This window comes from Elgaria multicarinata, chromosome 7 (assembly GCF_023053635.1).
Source record: "Elgaria multicarinata webbii isolate HBS135686 ecotype San Diego chromosome 7, rElgMul1.1.pri, whole genome shotgun sequence".
Taxonomy (NCBI): domain Eukaryota; kingdom Metazoa; phylum Chordata; class Lepidosauria; order Squamata; family Anguidae; genus Elgaria; species Elgaria multicarinata.
In genome coordinates, this window is record NC_086177.1 from 8905826 (window position 1) to 8927451 (window position 21626).

The following is a 21626-nucleotide window of genomic DNA, read 5'->3' on the forward strand; positions in this document are numbered from 1 at the left end:
GAAGTGCACTGACCACTATTGGGGCCATTTGACACATACCATATACCGCTTTCATACCACTATATCCTGCTTGGTGTGGCTCCTGCCTTTTATATACTGCTTTCATTGTGGAATATCCTGCTTGGTGTAGATGAGCCCCTTAGTAGACAGAACACACTTAGCTCTTGATTATGGTAATTCCTCTCTAGGTATTTAGTAGCACAAACATTTTTATTTAGAGGTAAATGTGTATCTATTGATTTGAAGGAGACATACTCCTTCGAAAGTGTATTTAAGAAAGTAGACTTACAGTACAATCCTATACATGTATACTCAGAATTATGTCCCATTATTTTCAATGAGGCTTTTCCCCAGGAAGTGGGTATAGGACTGCTGTCTAAATTTATTTAACAGCTGGCACCCAAATACAACTGTTTTTCTCCTGATGTCCTTCTGCAATATCCAAGACCATCTAAAAGTCCTCACTTGAGATTATCATCTGTATAGGAACTCTGAACAGCAAAGGCAGAGAAATATAATCTGAGAGCCAAACTAGACACTGTTAGCCCTACACACTTATAATTAGTAGGTTAATAACAAACAACCCTGCACAACTCCTGGTCCTCAAAGCAATGGTTTTTAAAAAGATCCTAATCATATTCATCATATTTGGCCCTTGGTGGCCAACACCCAAATATTTCCCTTCTTAGAGATCTGTAATCTGAAGTCTTCTCCTATATTAGGGGTGCATAACCTTTTTAGTCCTGAGGGCTGCACAGGAAGCTGGTTCAGGTGCCACATGCATACACATATACAAATAAACATGCATGCACAACACTCTAGCACACCCTAGCAATCTGGGGGAGATCACTCTTTCCTCGCCCCCCCCTTCCTGCCAGCGATCCTGACACAGAAAGTTCTCCCTCACACCCCCACACCCCGCCGAGATCCTTGTACAGATTACTCTTTCCTAGAAATAGATAGTAACAAACTAAATTAACATTTGAGCATCATTTGGAAACATTGTAAGCCCTTTTCCTATGAGTAGATTTACAGTAGAAGAAATTAATCTTGTAAAGTATAAAGCAGCTGTAATATAAGAATAATTTAAAAAGTCAGGCCCCTGCCCTAAGGAGCTTGCAGTCTAAACCATGTGCACATATACAGTATACGATAGTGAAAATAAAATCACTTGGAAACAACTCTATTATTTGTATGGGCTACGCTTCCCAACAAGTTTGTTAGGTTCACACCCTAAAACATTTTCAATTCAAACCTTGAGATAGGCAGTGGATAATGGAATGTGTCATTCGGCACAATATCTGCATTGACAGAAGAGCCCTTATCAACATTTAGCGCAGGGGCATCGAACTACTTTCAGCCTGTAGCCATCAAATTCAATTTCAGAGAAGTTCTGGGGGCCACATTCTAGTGGTGGGTAGGGCCAAAGGCAAAGGGAACAGGGCTGAAATATCCCCAAATACGAGCATGTTTTAGCTTGAAGCTCTTACTGCCAGTAACTAAGCCTGGCAGGTACTTTCATCCTGGAGGAGCGCCAGATTGGAGCCCCAGGTAGGCTGGATTTGGCCTGCATGCCTGAGATTCAACACTCCTGATTTAGAGGAACCCGTTTTGCCAATGTCTTCTTTTTTATATATAACAGCAGCAATTATTATTCAGAATCAGCAGAGTGTGTGAGGAAGTGTTCAGAACACAAATGGAATTAGAATTTTTCTGGAGCGTGGGTAATCTTCAAACTTTTTGAGGTACCAACTGAGGAGGAAAAAGAAGAAAAAGTGAGTAATATAATTTATAACTGGAGAAATTAAGTCTTTTATATATTTGGAGCAAGGTCCAGGCATGTCCTTAAATCAACCTTCCCCAACGTGTTGACCTCCAGAAGTTTTGGATCAATTCCCATCAGCGCCAGCCAATGGTCCGAAATGCTGGGAGTTGTAGTCCAAAACATCTGAGGAGCACCAAATTGGGGAAGGCTGTCAGAAATACAAATGAATGATAGTTAAGTGCACCTTTTCATAAGTCATGTGGCTATTATTATAGTTCTTATCAAATTACTTATATTGCAGTCCCTTAATGAAAACCATCATCAGGAACTTGCAATGCTGAAATTGAAGCAAGGTAAACTTTTATTGAAGAGAAGGAGAAGCCCTCGGGATACAACAATAGAAGAAAAGTCAGCACAGCACGTCAGCCAGTGCACGTACTGTTGGCTGAGCTGCACCACCTGCAAAACAAGACTGCTTTGAGATGTACAATTTACAGGCTGTGGGGCTTATGCAATGTTCAAAACATTAAGTGCCTCACTGGGATGCCTGACAAAGTTGAACATGCCATGCCGTCAGACTGAGAGGGATGGTCGGGGTAGTACATCTTCTCCTTTACTCCACCATAGTTTCTACTATCACTAGCGGCATAGGAATAGCCCCAGGGGCAAGTCAACTGTTTAGGACACTGGATCATTAATAGTGGTGGAAACTGCTTAAATGGCCGGCTTGGACATTAAAATTACTCGATCTGTGCATGATCGAGCATCGTCTGTGGGTGAGAGAAGTGTCTGATCTCCTACAATAATACTTGCGGACAATGTCATTGTCAGCTGCTGCTGACTCAGAGGAGTTGGAGGCGTAGTCCTCTGTGCCTGAATCTGCTCTGGGAACCATGGATTCTTGTATCATAGGCAACAGAGCATCCATGGGATTGATTGCTGATAGTCCAGTGGGTTCTGGCATCGAAACCGTAGGTATCCAAAAACAACACTAGCGAAGCCACAGATTTTAGAGCTATCAATACTGAAAGAGATTCCTGGACTAGTACTGACTGAACTGACTGCAAGTTATTTGCTATCAATGTCTGCCAGTAGTGGCATTGGAACTGGAGGGGCTGCTCATGTTGAGGAGACCATTCCACAGCCTCTTGTTTCTGCAGCGGCAGCGCATGGAGAAACACATGCCACTGCGGAAGCAAAAGGCTGCAGAACGGTCTCCTCGTGTGTCAGGGCACAAGATCCAGCCTCCAGCTAAGGACGCATCAGTGCTAAGCGACGGCCTCCCTGTGAGGTAATCACATGGCTCAGCGCCGATGCGTCCTTCCCCATCAGGGCCATGGCAATAGGGAAGTGGGTGGCTATAGCAATGCTACCCCTTCCCTGTTGCCATGGCCCCAAAGGTGAAGGAGGGGTGCAACACCGAACCATCTCTCCTGCAGCTGTGACGAGGAGGAGAGATTCTTGCGCCTCCTGTCTCCATTAGCCAGAAGAGAAAGGGAACCCTTTGCTGTGGCAAGAGAGATGGTTCCACATCCGATTCCCTTTCCTTTCTGGTGAATGGGGATGGGACATGCAAAGATCTCTGCTGCTCATGACAGCTGCAGGACAGAGCCTTCCCCCCCGCCAATATTGGCAGAGGGATTTCTCCCATGGTTTGACACACATCCAAGCTGCGGGAGACATCATTCACCCCCCACTACAATCCATTTGGGGATCGGCTTGAGGGGATAGAAGGAAGCTCCTATACCTTTAAGCTGATCTCCGAATGGATCACAGGGCGGGGGCAAGGGACATGCATGTCCCTAGGAACACATGGGATGCCACAATTGGCGGCACCCCACCCAGGGACAGTATGTTCCCATCCCAGGAAGCATGTGGAGAACCCCAATAGTTCCGCCACACTCAGGGACGGCACAACTGGTGGCTCCCCAAGTGCTTCCTGGGATGGGATTATTTCCCATGCCGACAGAGGTGCGCTGGGCAAGAGCGGCTCTGTAAACATGGGAAATAATCCACGGAGCCCACCACACAACACAATAAACAATGGTTGTGCAGAGAAACAACTCTGCAAACCACTGGTTATCTCTGTTGATCATTTCTGGGAAGTAACTAACAGTGGCGTGGTTTTTGCCCAACTGACGACACGTTAGTCAACGGGGTTTTATTTAAACAGTGGTTGCTTAAATAGTCCACCATTGACTAATGTGTTGTCCAAACTGAGCCATAATTTCCCTTTGCGCTCGGGTCCATTTGTGGCCCCATTTTCAATGTGCTGTAGCAGCATCCAGGCTTTCTAGCTGGAGTGGCTATTGCCTGTAAAAAAGAAGATACTCAGACCACCTTATAAAATTAGTTCAAGTACAGATTCCAAAGGAAAACTACATTCTGATCTGTACATTAGGCCAGGAAGCATAGATGAAATGAGTACACTTCAGTATTCAGACTGAATGAATTCCTCGAGCATCCCTACTCTAGAAACGATTCTAACGTAAAAAATGTGAAAACTTTCTTGCAAATATACAGTCTATAGCAAAAACACACACATGCTAAACCTATTTTAGATATGGAATGGTATATAAATATTGTAAATAAATGAATAAATCCATTGAAGTACTTTAAAGAGAATTACTTTGAGTAATTATTTCCTCCTTTGAAAAATCTAGATAACAGAAATAAGCTCTAAGTAATCCCTACAAGAAAAAAATGCTTTAAGAATGGAAGAACATATATATGAGTCAATAGTTATGTATTAAAAACTACCATAACATCAATTCGAATGAAAATTCAGGAGAAATCAGACTCGCTGAAAACTTACAGATGATGACGATATGCCCTGCTCCCTAATATCATAAATGTACTGATGGCAAAAGCCAAACTTTCTATGGTACAGCAGGCAAGAGCAAATCCACACCATTCAAGGATCTCTCCAAAGAAGTTAGCTCCAGTCACATATTCAAACAGTCCTCCTAGAGAACAAAACGTAGTTGAATGATGACTTAGGGATTAGTTCAATAGTTTTAAGTTATAGTAAACCTGAAAGTATTTGGAGTTACTTGAAATCCAGTTCTTGAAACTATTAATTTTGGCTTTATCTAACAATTTTAATGTTAAATTATATTAAACTGTGGTGTTTCCAATCTGACCACATCTCATGACAACTGTAACGATTTTGATAGAGGAAAACCATTTTCTCAAAGCAAGGTTTTAAGAAAAACATCGTAGGCTGATATTTATGTCAATAGCGCAGGGCCTACATGACATTATATACATCTTCGACTCCTATATGCTTTGCTTTTGGTTAATAAATGCAGCTGTAGCAACGGAGATTAAGACAGTAGCATTGGTGAAGAAGTATGGGATAAATCTTTGCCTCCACTGTGGTTCCAATCCCCACACCCCCATGTCTATTTTCTCTGGGAGGACAGCTGCCATTGGGGATTCTCAACAGTAACCATGGCCATAGCTAGACCTAAGGTTTATCCCTGGATCGTCCAGGGGTCAAACCTGTTCATCTAGGTGACACACAGGGGATCCAGTGCTCAGGCAGGAGCGAACCCTGGATGATCCCAGGAGAAACCTTAGGTCTAGCTGTGGCCCATCTTGTCAAGATCATAGGATTGGGTTTCAATGAAATGTTCATAGTATTAAGGCACTTTACTTACCTCTTGGTATTTTATAGCCTGTCTCTCCTGGTTTTCTGAGATTCCGCAAAATATGATCGGAATGCATATTAATCAGCAGACCAGATAGCCAGCCTGTAAGACCTAAGGTAATAACATTAAAATGGTGGTTTGAAAAAAAAAACCTTTTTTTAAAAAAAAGAGAATTATAAGCACACCACAGATACTATAGTTCTATCTATCCATGGCTACCAATGTGACTATTTAACTATTTCATAGAGCTTCCTGAATCACAAACTTTAAGACTGCCCCATTTTGCAGACAGCCTTACAGGCAAAATAATAATAATGATAAGACAGTGAGACAACATTTCTGTGTTATTTTGGAAAACAGTGGAAGGAGTACTCTGACAATTAAAATAACATATTCCTTGAACTCCTTGACTCCGAAAACTTATAATTTGATACCAAACACAAGTTAGTAACTTCTGTGGTTGACGAAAACTAGTAACCTAAAGAAAATTGTCCGCCATTTTGAAAATAGCACCTAAAACAGTTTTGTGCAAGAATCAGAATGCCTGTCCAAGTTATTATGTTAATCTAATTCTTCAAGATCACATGCCAGCAGAGAAAATCTCTGGACTTCAATTTTTTTACAGGGGTATAGTCAGTTGATCTTAACAAAAAGTGTTGTGCTACTGTTGCTGTTTGGGATTCCCCCCCCCCCAAATGGACTAGGACAGCTATCCAATTCTCCCCCCTTTCTTTATTTGGTTATTAAATTACCAGTCTGCTGTGGTCCTGCTACTGTTTAGGATTCTAGGCTTGGGGTTGAGCCCTTATTTCTGTGCCCCAAGGGTATTCTGAAAGGTCTAAGTATCCCCTGGCTCAGGCTGGGTTGGACGTTAAGGAGTGGTAGCAGCTTACTGGTTAATTTATTTGCCCACTGTCCACAGGGCAGAGGAGAGTTGGGTGTTTGGGGTAGACCCTCTTAACCCTCTTACTCTCCCTCTCGCTTTGGGGGTTATCCTTCACAGTCTTCATATAAGAGCCTTAAAGAATTCAAATGTGACAGTGTTGAATTAAAACGTGCAGGTTCTCACAAAAGTCAGCCTTATTTCCAGAAGACAGGAATGTAATCAGTTGAATTACAGTCTGAAAACATAATGTTATGGAGAGCAGGCCTAACTTCTAACACATAAATTGGTGAAAAGCGTACAAAAATTTAGAAAAGCACAGAAAATCTGCACATTATTTGGGTATCAGTCCCTGGCATACACATTGGGTATCACTGAGATAAAACAATCTGATGTATGTTAATATTTGGATTTTCAAAAAACCCAAAGGCTCCCAAGAAAATATGGCTTTAACTGTTAAGAGAAAAGGTTCCCCTATAACTTGGCCATTGGATATAGTTGAGAGGATATCTATCAATTTACACCATAGTTGTTCCTTTTGTGATACAAATATGAAACTTGGTGGAAGTGTACTTGAAAACACTATAAACAATCTCAGACATGGAGCCAACACTTACTTTGAATAGATCTAGTCATTTTTCAGTATAGCTACTGGAATACGTATTTGATTCATCATCCCCATGCAAGACACATGTAATTACCATGAAATGTTACGGATCAAAATTGACAGGGCTGCACATACAAACATTCAGAACAATATTCTATGCCTGTAGTATTTGTTTATTTTCAGTATTAATTCCCTGCCCTTTAATCAAAAAGGTTGGCAGCGCGGCTTGCAACGATAGCATATGGTCGCTCCCCTGAGGCGTCCACTGCAGACAAGATTTGGACATCCCTGCTTTAGTATGTTTCAGTATCTAGCTGCTTTGACTTGGATCCAACCACAGAACCTTGCTATGAACATTTTGAAACTTTTTATGTCTCCCCGTTCACTTACATGGGGAAATCAGCAAATGGCTATTTTGTTTTTGACAGAATTGGATCAGATTTGTGGGCATATTCATTCCTTTTGAGTAGATGAAGCCTGTCAAAGTTTAGAAAAATATTTGCAGGGGCTTTTGTGCAAATTATCTTTAATCTTGATTTTTCTTTTCTTTTCTTTTCTAAAGCTACAACCTTTTAATATCTTGGCAGCATTGAATGTAGCTTGTGTCATGTTCCCCAGCCTTGATCTGTCCTCTGGCTTTGAAGAGGATTGAGAGGTAGAGGAGACTCCTTCCATTAACCCAACTCCTGTTATGCTGGAGCCTCCCAGCCAGATGTCCCTCTACCTGACTCTTCGGATGCAGAGGACACTTCCTCATTACAGCCTTCACCATCCCCACCCTGTAGGAGCCTGCAGCTACAAATCAGGCAGTAGGCCTTTAAGAAACAAACCGATTCTCTGAGGGGGTGGAGCTAACGGCAGGTCTTGAGCTACTGGCCTTTATAAGAATTCAGAAACCTTTGACTGTTGTTGTGTGAACAGCTCACCTTGATTGAGTCTCAGCTATCTTGGAGCTGGCGAAGGTCCAAAAAAACCCTGGCACCTTGCCTGGCTATTCAGCACACCAAACTTGACCTGACCTGATGCCACAGGAGTGGACGTCAGTTGACCAGACCTGATTCCATGGTATTTTTTAAATATAATTTTATTGGTTTTTCTAAAACAAAACCATCCAAAAGAACGAAGAAAGTAAATAAATAAAAAAGAATAAAACGAAATACACTGAATTTAAATCAACGTATTCATGCCATGGGATTTAACCCCACTTGGTCTGACCTGAATGGATGTGACCAGACTTGCCAAGTTCCTTGTTTGTATGTGCTGGGTACCTGAACAGAACAGGTACCCAAGTACGCTGGACAGAACAGCTTGCAGCCATAGTTGCCTGTTCTGCCAAATTTCTGACAGATAGGTGCAAGTATTTTTCTGCAAAGGGGGGGGGGGGTGTCTTTAAAATCTGGGGAGAAAGGGGTCCCTTCTGCTTCCTCCCCCCTCTCTGTGGGTTTCTTTTCTTTTTTTTTGTAATTTGTATGAAAGTGACATACAAATCAGAGGTAAGAAAACGTGAATTTTTTTTATAACAGTAGTTGCATGATAGCCTCCACTACCACAAGCTCTCCATAAAAGGAAAACACCAGGTGGAGGGAGGGAAACGAAGGGGTGTAGTTTTGTGACTGACAGTCTAGCTTCTAACCAAGAGAGAGATTTACCAAAGTTCTTCTTTTTACTACAAATCAAAATGTTTTTGGGAGAAACTTAGAAGGAATTTACCAGTTAGGCCTTAGCTAGACCTAAGGTTTATCCCAGGATCGTCCCAGGGTCGTCCCTGCCTGCTCCCGGATATCCTGTGTGCCATTTACATGAACAGGGATGACCCTGGGACGATCCCGGGATAAATCTTAGGTCTAGCTAAGGCCCTAGTGTCAATTGAGCAGAAGATAAGCAAAAAAGCTTCAAAAGTTTTCATTCGCTATAACTCCACTGCACATACCCTAGGGGCACCTTTGCAATGTATGCCATTTTCAAACAAATTGTCCCCAAAACACAAGGGAGGAGATATTACTTTTTTTAAAAAAAAAAGTGTATGTAAAATGTAAATGATCCAGGCAGATATCAGTAACATGCTTCTTCCTAATGGGAAGAAGGCACAGCGTAGCTGTTAGATTTAAGAGCATTAATGCTTGATGACACCCAGGTTTATTATGGAACCTGAGATCTCATGAAAGGGTCAGTTTGACCAGAAAAATACATTTTTGGTGCCCAGATCATTGTTTAGAAAGTAGAATTGCCCCCCCCCCCCCAATACAGAAATCGGCCATCCCTGGCCTAATCCATAAATGCTCTTAAACCTAACAGTTACACTGTGCCTTATTCCCATTAGGAAGAAGCATGTTGCTGATATCTGTCTGGAACAACCAACAATAGAGTTCAAAAAGGAAATAAAATCAGTTGTCCTTCTATAGGGTTATCTTTCCATTAGGAAATAGGATGCAATCTTGCTCCAGTACTCTAGAACATGGCCTCACAACCAGAATGTGAGAGCAATTGTCTAAATAGCTCCCACAGCAGCACAATAAAATAATTCTAATCTATATGAAGCATTCAGAATAGCAAGTGCTGAATAAAAGTAGTAGTCATGGATATATGAAAACCTGTTACGTACTATTACTTCATATAACTCACCTAGAATGAAACGAGGATCTGTTAGCCAGTTTGAGGGGTATTCTGCATAGTTACTCAAATTCCTGCCTTGCAAATACCCATTATAAAAACAGAATGCAAGAGCGAATAAAAAAAGAAGGAATGGTGTTGGCTTTCCTCCACGAATTAAGAAAGGAAAGATGAATGACCTAGAATAAACATGAAATGTAAGGTTTCATTTAGTTACAGTTTAACATTACAAATATATACTATAATGTAAACTCACAGAACACCTTTAAACCGTATATTTTCACATAAAAAGTAAAAGAAACTGATTTTCAATCTATTGCAGATTCCATTATATGTAACTCACTTAGAAGCACGGTGTAAATAATAATATATAATATTTTAAGTACTCTCAAAGCACTTCATGCACATTATTTCAATAATCCTCACAACAGCCTTGTAAGGTAGGCTAGCATTATTATCCACAGATTGCAGGAGGGAAGGGAAGGGGTGTGTGGAGACAATAGTGGCTTGCCTAAAGCCAACTAGCAAGTTTGTGGCAGAAGTGAGCAGTATATCTGTTTTCTGAGGATTGAGTATTGTAACTCACTTTGTAGTAATGGACCATTTCATATAGCAGGGACCACCAACCTCTGTGGGTTAGTGGGGTCCTTTGGAATTTTGAGAGTGCAGTAAATGCTCTCACAAAATGGCTGCCATGGTGGGTGTGATCAGTCACAAAACACCCATTTCCCAAAGGTAAACTGATGAGGCTGAGGGGGGGAAGTAATATGAGCAAGAACCTAAGTACAAGACAGAAGCATGAGGTGACCTCCAAAACATAAAACCACCATTCTGAACCCGGCTCCAGTTTTCAGCTCCAATACCCATATCGTATCAGACAAGCTGATGAGGTTCAGAAGCAAGTAACTTAGTCAACAAACTGAGTAAAAGCAGAAGTGAAGCCTGAGCCATGAATCCCAAATCATATATTTGCCCCTACAAAGCCCAACAGAAGACCTGTTTTACAGAAGGCAACCAATGATACTCCAGGAAATACACACACACACACAGGTAAAACACACACTACAAACCAAGCAAGCAGACACAGCTCCCACTTTGCTTGCAATCTCCTCTTGTGTCCCAAAATGCTGCTTTCAGCCTCTAGTCCTCCAGGTTGCTCCCCACCACTTTCAGCTACTTTTGTATTTCTCTGGGCGTCTGGGCCCACTTCAAAATGAAGTGCTGGACTTGAGCCATCCACTATTTTTATTTTCCAAGAATGCCTGTGTGGATTTTTTTTAAAGAAAAAAAACTATTTAAAAGATATATTTAAAAAGAAAACAAAAGTATGAGGGGCAGGAAGTCTGGAGAGTCAGCAGTCACCTGCTCTGCCACCGAAAATGTGCAGTCCCCCCATCCTGTGTCAAAGCCGCCATTGATGCAAGGTTAAAGGCACAAATGCTCCATTCGCACCTTTACCCTTGCGTAAATGGGGCCTTTATGACAATATGCTGTCCACCGCTCATACTCTCTTCTTTACCACCACCCATTTCTAGTTAATCCAAGTCACAAGTAAATATTCTCCCAACTCTTAGATTATTTACCTAGGTATGGGAAGATACCCACCTATGCTCCCAGAATGGCAGAAGGTCATTATCCTGTTCCAAGATTTTTTTTGAAGGTTAAAAATTAATTTTAACCAAAAGAAATTACATAAGTTCAGTGGTTTATGGAAACGACTGGAGATCAGAGTTCAAAAGTAAGGGGAGTGGTTGCGACATCGAAAAGGGGGCATGTCCATCCTATGAAGATTGGTGGGCTAGATTTGGAATCCATATGTGCCAGATTAGGCCCATAGGCCAAAGGTTCCCCATCCCTGATCTAGAACTTCATATCTTGTAACCACTGTTTGCCTCAATTCATCAGATTTTCATACTGAAAATATCAGTTCTGGCATGGGTTTCTACCCTACATCTTCTATAGTAAAGAATTCATTCAGCTTCTCTGCAGCTTCCTTATCCTCCTTTAGTAATCTTTTAACTCTAATCATATAGTGATCCAACTGCCCACCCCAGCCAGTTCCCTGCTTCTGATGTATTTAAGCAATTTCTTATTGTTTCTAATTAGCAATATGCTCCTCAAAATCCTTATTGCCTACTTGCATTTCTTTTGTGCAAGTTTGTGTTCCTTTTTGTTCTCCACTCTTGGGCAAGGCTTCTAATTTCTAAGGAAGCTTTCTTTTCTCTAATAACTTAGAATCATAGAATAGCAGAGTTGGAAGGGGCCTACAAGGCCATCGAGTCCAACCCCCTGCTCAATGCAGGAATCCACCCTAAAGCATCCTTGACAGATGGTTGTCCAGCTGCCTCTTGAAGGCCTCTAGTGTGGGAGAGGCCACCAGCTCACCAGGCAACTGATTCCATTGTCCTACTGCTCTAACAGTCAGGAAGTTTTTCCTGATGTCCAGCTGGAATCTGGCTTCCTTTAACTTCAGCCCGTTATTCCGTGTCCAATCTTCTCTTCTCCAGGCTAAACATGCCCAGTTCTTTCAGTCTCTCTTCATAGGGCTTTGTTTCCAGACCCCTAATCATCCTGGTTGCCCTCCTCTGAACACGCTCCAGCTTGTCTGCATCCTTCTTGAATTGTGGAGCCCAGAACTGGACGCAATACTCTAGATGAGGCCTAACCAGGGCCGAATAGAGAGGAACCAGTACCTCACGTGATTTGGAAGCTATATATGTCTGTACTCTTCTTTTGTAGCCTGGCCTTCCTTCCACTTCCTATATGTATCCTTTTTTGTTTTCAGGTCATCTCTAAGCTTTTTGTGGAGCCACATTGGTTTCCTCTGTTGTCTTCTATCTTTTCTCCTTGTTGGAATTGTTTGTAACTGTGCCTTTAAAATTTCCTTTTTTAAATACTCCCACCCATCCTGCACTCCTTTTCTCATTAGGCTCACTTGCCATGGGACCTTACTTATCATAGTTCTGAGTTTATTAAAATCAGCTTTCCTAAAATCCAGAGTACGTGTATGGCTACACTCAACTTTTGTCTCCTTCATATTCAAGAATTCAAGTATGACGTGGTCACTTTCCCCCAGAGTTCCCGTAACTGCCACTTTATCCACTAAGTCATCCCTATTGGTCAATATCAAGTCAAGGATTGCCGATCCTCTAGTTCCTTCCTCCACTTTCTGTAGGAGAAAGTTATCACCCACACATGTCAGGAATTTCTTGGAAGGGACGCTTCTGGCAGTATTTGTCTCCCAACAGACATCAGGGTAATTGAAGTCCCCCATCACTACTACATCACACTTCCTTGAAACACTGGCAATTTGTTTCTCAAAAGTTTCGTCCTTGTCTTCTCCTTGATTGGGTGGTCGGTAGTAGACTCCGACTATCGTGTTCTTTTTATTCCTTGCCCCATTTATTTTAATTCAGATGCTCTCAACGGGGCTCCCAGTCTGATCCGCCTGTATTTCTGTGCAGGGATAAGTATTTTTAATGTATAGTGCAACTCCACCTCCCTTTCTATTTCTTCTGTTCTTTTTGAACAAGTTATATCCGTCAATTGCTATATTCCAGTCATGGGAGTCATCCCACCAGGTTTCAGTTATACCTATCAAGTCGTATTTGCCTTCATGTAATAAGAGTTCAAGTTCATTCTGTTTGTTTCCCATGCTCTGTGTTTCAAAGATAGGTTTGTTGCAAATGAGGAATGCAGTATTATATAAAAATAAAACTTTTATTGCCTCAAACAAACATAGCTTTTAACTGACTTCTCTCCAGCCCTGACTGACTCCTGAGAGTGCTGAGTCACTGACTGCTGTGTCACCTCCTGATTGGGCGAGTATTCCTTCAATCAAAGTCTGTGTCCCTGACTTCCTCTTCCATCTAACTTCCTGTGTGTCTCACTTAGTTCTACCTATTGATACATCTTTCCTTTTTTTATTTTAACCAACAATACATTACAACTCCCATTTACCCCCCCCCCAAAAAAAGTTAAACATAGTCTTGTAGATGGTGTGCCTTCTGTACCAGGCGACCTGCTCGAGTTCTTACTTGTTTTGCTATAGGAGATGTAGTTTCTCTGCGGTGATAAGCGGTATCATGGGTATCACTAGGATGTGAGGACATTTCAACTATCTCCCCAGTCTCTCTGGCAGGGGATTCCGAATGACCTCTTGCCTGGAGGCCAGACTGTGAAGTGGGTGCTCTCTCCTCCTGGAATTGCTGTTCTTGGTTGTGGTTCTGCACACCTGCATTTGATACTAGTTGGCTGCTCCTCCGCAGATGTCTACGGTTTCTTCTGAAGACTTGACCCTCTGGTGTCACCACCTCAAATGACCGTGTGTTCACTTGCCTTTGTACTTCTGCCTTTCGCCATTCCTTGTTCTCTTGCCCTGCTGGCTGAATCCAGACTTGCTCACCACTGTGTAGATCAGGTAGATCTTTGGCCGACTTATTATAATAATGGGCCTGTCTAGATTTTTGTTCTGCTTTAGAGTCAGCTCGTCTGTTATGGATTTCTGGCTGCAGCAAATTTCCTCGCATTGGAAGTAAGGTCTTAGTTCTTCAACCCATGAGACTCTGAGCTGGACTCGCATCCAAGCCTTGTGATGGGGTGTTCCTGTGGTCTAAGACAGCTAGATATGGATCTGTCCCAGCTTTCTTGGCTTTGACCAAAATACGCTTTGCTGTCTTGACAGCTGACTCAGCTTTCCCATTGCTCTGGGGATAGGCCGGTGACAATGTCTGATGATCAAATTCCCACTGTGCTCTGAAGGCCCTAAATTCTTCAGACACAAACTGAAGGCCATTGTCTGAAAATAAAACATTGGGTATTCCATAACGGGCAAAGTGTCCTTTAAGCTTTCTGATAATTGTTCGAGATCGGGTATCAAGCAAGGAGTCTATCTCCCAGAAATTGGAATAGTAGTCCACCGTTATGAGGTAGTCTTTGTCTTGCAACTTGAATAAGTCTACTCCTACCTTTTCCCAAGGCCTCCTTGGAATCTCATGTGGGTGGAGTGTTTCTTTTTGCTGTCTGTCACCTAGAGAATTGCAGATCTCACATTGTGCCATGTAAGTTTTCAGCTGATCATTCATGCCAGGCCAATATACGCATTCTCTCACTCTCCTCAGACAGCTCTCAATTCCCATATGTGAGGAGTGTATCCTTTTCATTATGTCCAAGCGCATTGCCTCTGGGATGATAGCTCTGTTTGCCCTAAAGAGAATTCCATCTTGCACACTGAGCTCCTCTCTCATTGAGAAATAGGGTGTAGCTTCCACTGGTAGCTGATGTTTGGTCTCTGGCCAACCATCCAGGACAATGCGTTTAACTATCTGTATGTTGGTATCCTGCTCTGTGCCTTCCTGTATTGCTTGTAGGCGTGGCCGTGAAATGGGTAGATATTGCAGCATATTTATTGACTCTATGTCCTTTTCAACTGAACCATCTTCACTGGGCTCTGAGAGATATGTTCTGCTTAATGTGTCTGCCATTACCAGGTGCTTGCCTGGATGATATTGGATCTGTACATCATACTTTTGCAATCTCATCAACATCCTTTGAAGCCTCTTTGGGGCACTCAATAATGGTTTCCGCACAATGGTTTCCAGTGGCTTGTGGTCAGATTGGACATGTACTGTCTGTCCAAAAGTGAGCTGGTGGAAGCGTTCCATCCCAAAAAGGACAGCTAACAGTTCTTTTTCAATTTGTGCATAACCTCTCTCTGTTTCTGACAGTGCTCTACTGGCAAAAGCAATTGGTTGTTGTTTTTGTAAAAGGGCCGCTCCAAGCCCCTTTTGTGAGGCATCACATTGTAGGACTAGCTGTTCTCCTGGGCTGTAGTACTTCAGTACAGGGGTCTTGGATATAGTATCCTTAATTTTATGAAATGCTTGCTGATGACTCTCTGACCATTCCCATTCTACTTCTTTGTGTGTCAACTGTCTGAGTGGCTCACAGTCAGCTGCTAACCCTTTACAAAACTTCGCCAGGTAGTTTACCATGCCTAAGAATCGTTGCACACCTTTCACATCCTCGGGTCGTGGCATCTCTCGGATTGCCTTAACTTTTCCAGGGTTCACCTTCAACCCATCTGCAGTCAGCAGGTGGCCAATGTAAGGTACTTCTTTCAGTCTTAATCTGGCCTTATCCTGATTCAATTTGATGTTCCTCTCTCTGCACCTCTCCAGAAAATGGCACAACTTTTTATCATGATCCCTTGTTGCTTCTATTATCGTATCTCCTTCTCCCACAATTAGGATATCATCTGCGATTATCTTCAGGCCTGGGATGTTCTCTAGCTCTTGATTCAACCTGCGTTGAAACACTTCTGGGGCAGGGCTGATGCCCATTGGCATTCGTAACCAGCGGTATCTGCCAAAAGGGGTTGCAAATGTGGTCAGGTAGCTAGATTCCTTATCCAGTTCTATGTGCCAAAATCCATTTTTCACATCAAACACTGAAAAAACCTTGGCTCGTGATAAGTCACATAGAACATCGTCAATGGTTGGCAGGGGATAATGACTGCGTTTTAATGCCTTATTTAAAGGTTTAGGGTCAATAAAAATACGGAGTTTTCCAGAGGGTTTCCGTACAATGACCAAGCTGCTGATCCATTCTGTGCTAGTCTCTACTGGAGCAATTATGCCTTTCTTTGAAGGCTTGCTAGTTCCTTCTTCAGTGGTTCTGCCAGTGCCATAGGAACTCTCCTTTTAGGGATCTTTACTGGTTCTACTGAAGGATCTACCTCAAGTTTCAATTTCCCTGCCAAATGTCCTTCCCCTTCAAAAACATCCCCAAAATCTTTCAGTATTTTCTCCATATTCTGGAGGTTACCGGAATATTTATATCTATGTATTTCTGTAGCCACCCTGCTTTCCCAGGTCTTCCTGATGTTGCCTCGAGCAAAGGCTACTGCTTGTGACTCTGGTTTAAGCACAGGAGAATGGCTGCTAAAGATCATTGTCAGATATCTGATTGTGGCAGGGAAAACTAGCTTTGCAAATGGTTGCTGTGCCTCATGGAGATGGGTTGCCTCTGCTCTTCCCTTTTTAGTTGACCACACACCTTAGGACAGAAACCTGAAACTCCCTCTCCTGCAAAGTCCATACAATCCCAACAACCCTCCTCCGGTGAGTAAAGCTTGCTAATAGCCCATATGTGTGATGCACAGAGACCACGAAGAAGAAGGACAGGTTGCTTACCTGTAACTGTGGTTCTTCGAGTGGTCATCTGTGCAGTCACACAACCCGCCCACCATACTCCCCACTTGGTGTCTATCTAATGTGATTCTTACTGTTGTTATTAACATTAATTTGGAAAGTTTTTTCAGATACACCTACAGGTGTTGATATTCCTCAGACGAGGCCTTTAGGTCTCAGAAGAACTGGGGATCTGGGCGGGAACCCCAGTTTTAAAATTGTCATGTATGGATAAATCTAGGGCATTGCTAGACCTCAGCATCCCAAGGTGCAAAGCAGACCATTTAGACAGGTTAAACACAACTTTCTACTCTAGATGAATCTACCATCAGTACGCTTATCTTGTCTTGCCCTGAGCTTCAATTTAGTAGCTCAACTTCCAGTTCTCTTGGAAATGATGCATTTCATATTCCATCAAAGATGACCACATAATGTTTCACCCAAGAGGTAGGTACATTTCTCCATTATTATTTTTTAATTCCCTTGATTTCCTTCTTTCCCTAGAAAAGAGATGGTTTACCCCCCCCACTCTGAAAAATAGTATACATAAAGAAAAATTAATAGAAATTGTGTGCGGAACAACTGGAAGTAAATGATGGAAGAATGTGTTTGGAGCATCCTTTGGCGCCTTGTCAGCCTCAAACTCCGAGAAAGGCGTCCTGCGGGTCTCCCCTCCCCCACCGGCCCACCTGTCCATGCTCACCTGTACAGGTAGTGTGCGAGGAAGATTCCCAGAAGGATCCGGTTGGGCCAAAAGATGAGGCGGGCTCCGTCGCTGCAGAGGGCGAGCAGCAAAGGGACGAAGAAGGCAGGCGCTTCTTGCACTACCCAGGCAAGGGTGGTGGGAAGAAGGCAGCCGAAAGCAGAGGAGGAGTAGCGCCCGTAAGGTATCCCGAAGTGGAAAGTGAGTATTGTCGCTACGGCCATGGAGCCCACCAGCCAATAGCTCATCTGCTCCATCAGCTGCTCCTCCTGCGGGCCCGAGACCCGCCGCCAGAAAGCCCCCGAGCAGAACCAGCCGCCGGTCGCCGCCGCCTCCATCGCAGCTCGCTCCCGCTGTGGAGTCGCCGCCGCTCAAGCTAGGCGAGGAAATAAAAAGGGACGGGACGGGACGGGACGGGACGGGCCCGCCCCTTCCTTCACGCCGCGCGGCCGAGGACCAACGGCCGCCGAAGAGGAGATTGTGAGCTGTCCTGGGCGGGTCCTGGTATCACCTAGCTGCGGCGCGGCCTCGGCTCGGGGCGCCCTGCGGACGGCGAGGCCACGCGCAAACCGGCGCGCCCTGCAGCAGAGCAGGAGACCGCGCTGGAGACCCAGAAAGTGAAAGAGGGATCGCAGGCGCATCTCCCCAAACTCTTCCCCGAAGGCGCCTTCCCCTCAAGTCAAAGGGCATCAGCCAGCCGGCCCAATGCTTTTGGCGTCTTTCTTCTTCCCACCACCTGTGCCTTTCCCGTTCTTTCCAGAATATTTTGCGCCCTAGGCAAGGTGAGCTACTTTCACACACACACACACACACACACCAAAAAAATGCCAACTTTGATTTTTAAGAACATGTTTCCTGGGGGAAAAAATAAGAAACACAAAACTTCAAACTCCTAAATTTATTTTAAAGTGCAAGAAATACGTCATGCCAATTATAGCAAACAAATTGGAAAGGAACGTCGACGGGTCTAAAATGCATTATTTAATAGGAATATCATCTCCAAATCATCCCCCCCAACTCCAAACAAATACACGCATGAACACATGCATTCACTCAAAGACCCCATGCACCCCATTCACCCATACATTCTCTCTCTCTCTTCTGAGCGCATTCCGGAAGTTCAAACATGGAGCCGCCCCACCCCCAGTGTCTCTGGCTTTGCTTTGGCTGGGCAGGCACGGGGCACCAACTCGCCCACCCAGGCCCAGCTGAATCCTCGGACCAGACCAGCTCACAGCCAACGCGCGTGAGTGGTGCACTGTGCCCGGTGCCCCTCTTAGCTTGGCGCTCTAAGCGGCCGCCTGAGTGGCCTCTATGGTAGCACCGGCCCTGCTTTCACCCACCCCCCCACCTACCCCCACCCCAGCGTACCTGGGCACGCCCAGCTGTCAGGATCTATGCTGTTCTGAGTGCTTGCAGGACCCAGGTCTTCGGTCAGGGCCTGTCCTGCTGGGGTGTTTGCAAGCCTCAGGCCCCTAACTAACTACACGCAGGGTGTGTGATTGGAGTCCAGCTGAGTGGGGCCAGGGTAAGAGCTATTTAAGCACTGCACTTCTCTCTCAACCTTTTCCACAGCAACATCGTTCCTGTGGTGCTTGGCTTCTGTTCCTGGTTTCCTGATGCCTTGTTTGTTCCTGACCTCGGACCACACGCTTTGCCTCTGCCTCTGCTACGCCTTGTTGGTTCCTGACTTCTGGACTGCTCTTTGGACTTTGCTTTGCCTCTGCCTCTGCTATGCCTTGTTGGTTCCTGACTTCTGGACTGCTCTTTGTTTGTTTATTTATTTATTTATTTATTTATTACATTTTTATACCGCCCAATAGCCGAAGCTCTCTGGGCGGTTCACAAAAATTAAAACCACAATAAAACACCCAACAGGTTAAAACACAATTATGAAATACAGTATAAAAAGCTCAACCAGGATAAAACCACACAGCAAAGTTGATATAAGATTAAAATACAGAGTTAAAACAGTAAAAATTAAATTTAAGTTAAAATTAAGTGTTAAAATACTGAGTGAATAAAAAGGTCTTCAGCTGGTGACGAAAGCAGTACAGTGTAGGCGCCAGGCGGACCTCTCTGGGGAGCTCGTTTCACAACCGGGGTGCCACAGCGGAGAAAGCCCTCCTCCTAGTAGCCACCTGCCTCACTTCCTTTGGCAGGGGCTCACGGAGAAGGGCCCCTGTAGATGATCTTAAGGTCCAGGCAGGTACATATGGGAGGAGGCGTTCCTTCAGATAGCCTGGCCCCAAACTGTTTAGGGCTTTAAATGTCAATACCAGCACTTTGAATCGGGCCCGGACCTGGACTGGCAGCCAATGAAGCTGGAAAAGGACTGGCGTAATGTGATCTCGCCGGCCAGTCCCTGTTAATAACCTTGCTGCCCTGTTTTGTACCAGCTGAAGCTTCTGGACCGTTTTCAAAGGTAGCCCCACGTATAACGCATTGCAGTAATCCAAGTGAGAGGTTATCAGAGCATGGATAACTGTGGACTTTCCTTTGCCTCTGCTACACCTTGTTGGTTCCTGACTTTTGGACTTCGCCTTGCCCCCTGCCACTGCCTTGCCTTGTTGGCTTCAGAACGGTGCGCCTGGAAGCTGCCCTCTCAGAGCTGCTGTGGGAGAGCGGTTTCCAGGTGTGGCGTTCGGCACTCCCCCTTACCTTGGCGCTCTAAGCGGCTGCCTGAGGGGCCTCTATGGTAGCACTGGCCGTCTCTGTGGTAGTAAAAAAATACTCTGCCTGAGTATTGTTAGAGGCCCCCCTGCTTTTGGATCCTGAGTATTACAGGATACTCAGGGCCGGTGCCAGACTATTTTGCACCCTAGGCAAGGTGAGCTACTTTCACCCACACCCAAACTTGAAACTGCTAAATTTATTTTAAAGTGCAAGAAATACGTCATGCCAATTATAGCAAACAAATGGGAAAGGAACGTCTATGGGTCTAAAATGCATTATTTAATAGGAATATCACCTCCAAATCATCCCCCCAACTCACTCACACACACACACGCGCGCACACACACACGCTCAGCATCACTCACTCCAAACAAACACACGCATGAACACATGCATTCACTCAAAGACCCCATTCACCCCATTCACCCATACATTCTCTCTCTCTCTCTCTCCTGGGTGCGTTCCGGAAGTCCAAACGTGGAGCCGCCCCACCCCAGCGTCCCTGACTTCGCTTCAGCTGTGGCTGCACAGGGCACCATTTCACCTGCCCAGGCCCAGCTGAATCCTTGGGCTGGCCTGGGCCAGCTCACAGCCAACAACGTGCATGAGTGCTGCGCTGTGCCCGGTGGCCCTCTTAGCTTGGCGCTCTAGGCGGCCGCCTGAGTGGCCTCTATGGTAGCACCGGCCCTGAGGATACTCTTTGTAAACCGCCTAGAGAGCTCTGGCTATGGGGGCGGTATATAAGTGTAATCAATCAATCAGCTATCTAAGGCAGATCTAAACTGTGTTGTGTGTGTTCAAAGAACCCTGCCTTCTAAGGACACTCCTATTTCTAACAAGGGATATATGGACAAGGCAGAGGAGGGCATTTAATTTCAGAATAAAAAACCCCACAGGCAGATAGATTCACGGGAAGCAGCAGGAGGGGAAGCATTTGTGGGCGAATGCCATGTAATCCAGGATGATCAGATACCCTATTTCAATTCTAAGACTCACTTTCCCCCCATATAAACATCTCTAAAAATGGGGTGCGTCTTAGAATCGCGGGTGTGTCGGGTTTTTTCTCTTCTGTTGGTACTGAAATTAGTGTGCCTCTTACGATTGATGGCGTCTTACAATTGAAGAAATACGGTACTATAAGAGATCATCAGGACTTCTGTACCTTTATTTTGCAGTATGACAATGGAACCAGTGACCTAGGGAGGTTGTGGGCTCTCCCACACTAGAGGCCTTCAAGAGGCAGCTGGACAACCATCTGTCAGGGATGCTTTAGAGTGGATTCCTGCACTGAGCAGGGGGTTGGACTCGATGGCCTTGTAGGCCCCTTCCAACTCTACTGTACTATGATTCTATGATTCCAGCAACTGCCGTTTTTCTCCAGCTGCCTGAAAAGCAACATCTTTCAAAATAACTTTCTGTATAAGTAGACTCCTGTCTATGAAAGCTTATCATGTCACAGTAAATATGTGAGTCTTTAAGGTGCAACAAGACATTGTGGCTTCTGAACACAAGAGAGCAACAAGCTCCTATCCTCCCACA

At 44.3% G+C, this 21626-nt stretch overlaps 1 protein-coding gene across 1 annotated transcript; it reads right to left on the reverse strand.

Moving 5' to 3' along the window:
* Positions 1-1238: 1238 nt before the first annotated feature.
* On the reverse strand, positions 1239-17749 carry SRD5A1 (steroid 5 alpha-reductase 1). Its single transcript, XM_063129724.1, has 5 exons — positions 17412-17749; positions 9531-9697; positions 5428-5529; positions 4581-4731; positions 1239-1752 (listed from the first exon to the last, which is right to left on the reverse strand). The coding sequence occupies exons 1-5, from the start codon at positions 17747-17749 to the stop codon at positions 1686-1688; spliced, it is 825 nt and encodes a 274-aa protein (XP_062985794.1). The 3' UTR covers positions 1239-1685.
* Positions 17750-21626: the final 3877 nt, after the last annotated feature.

What these genes read in the sequence shown, in the direction of transcription:
- SRD5A1 (XM_063129724.1), bottom strand. Translation starts at nt 17,749, where the DNA reads ATGGAGGCGGCGGCGACCGGCGGCTGGTTCTGCTCGGGGGCTTTCTGG. An exon ending in AGGCTATAAAATACCAAGAG is followed by an intron (nt 4,732 to 5,427) that starts GTAAGTAAAGTG and finishes TTTGTTCTCTAG; the next exon opens with GAGGACTGTTTGAATATGTG. An exon ending in AGGGCATATCGTCATCATCT is followed by an intron (nt 1,753 to 4,580) that starts GTAAGTTTTCAG and finishes TTTCCTCCTCAG; the next exon opens with TTGGTACCTCAAAAAGTTTG.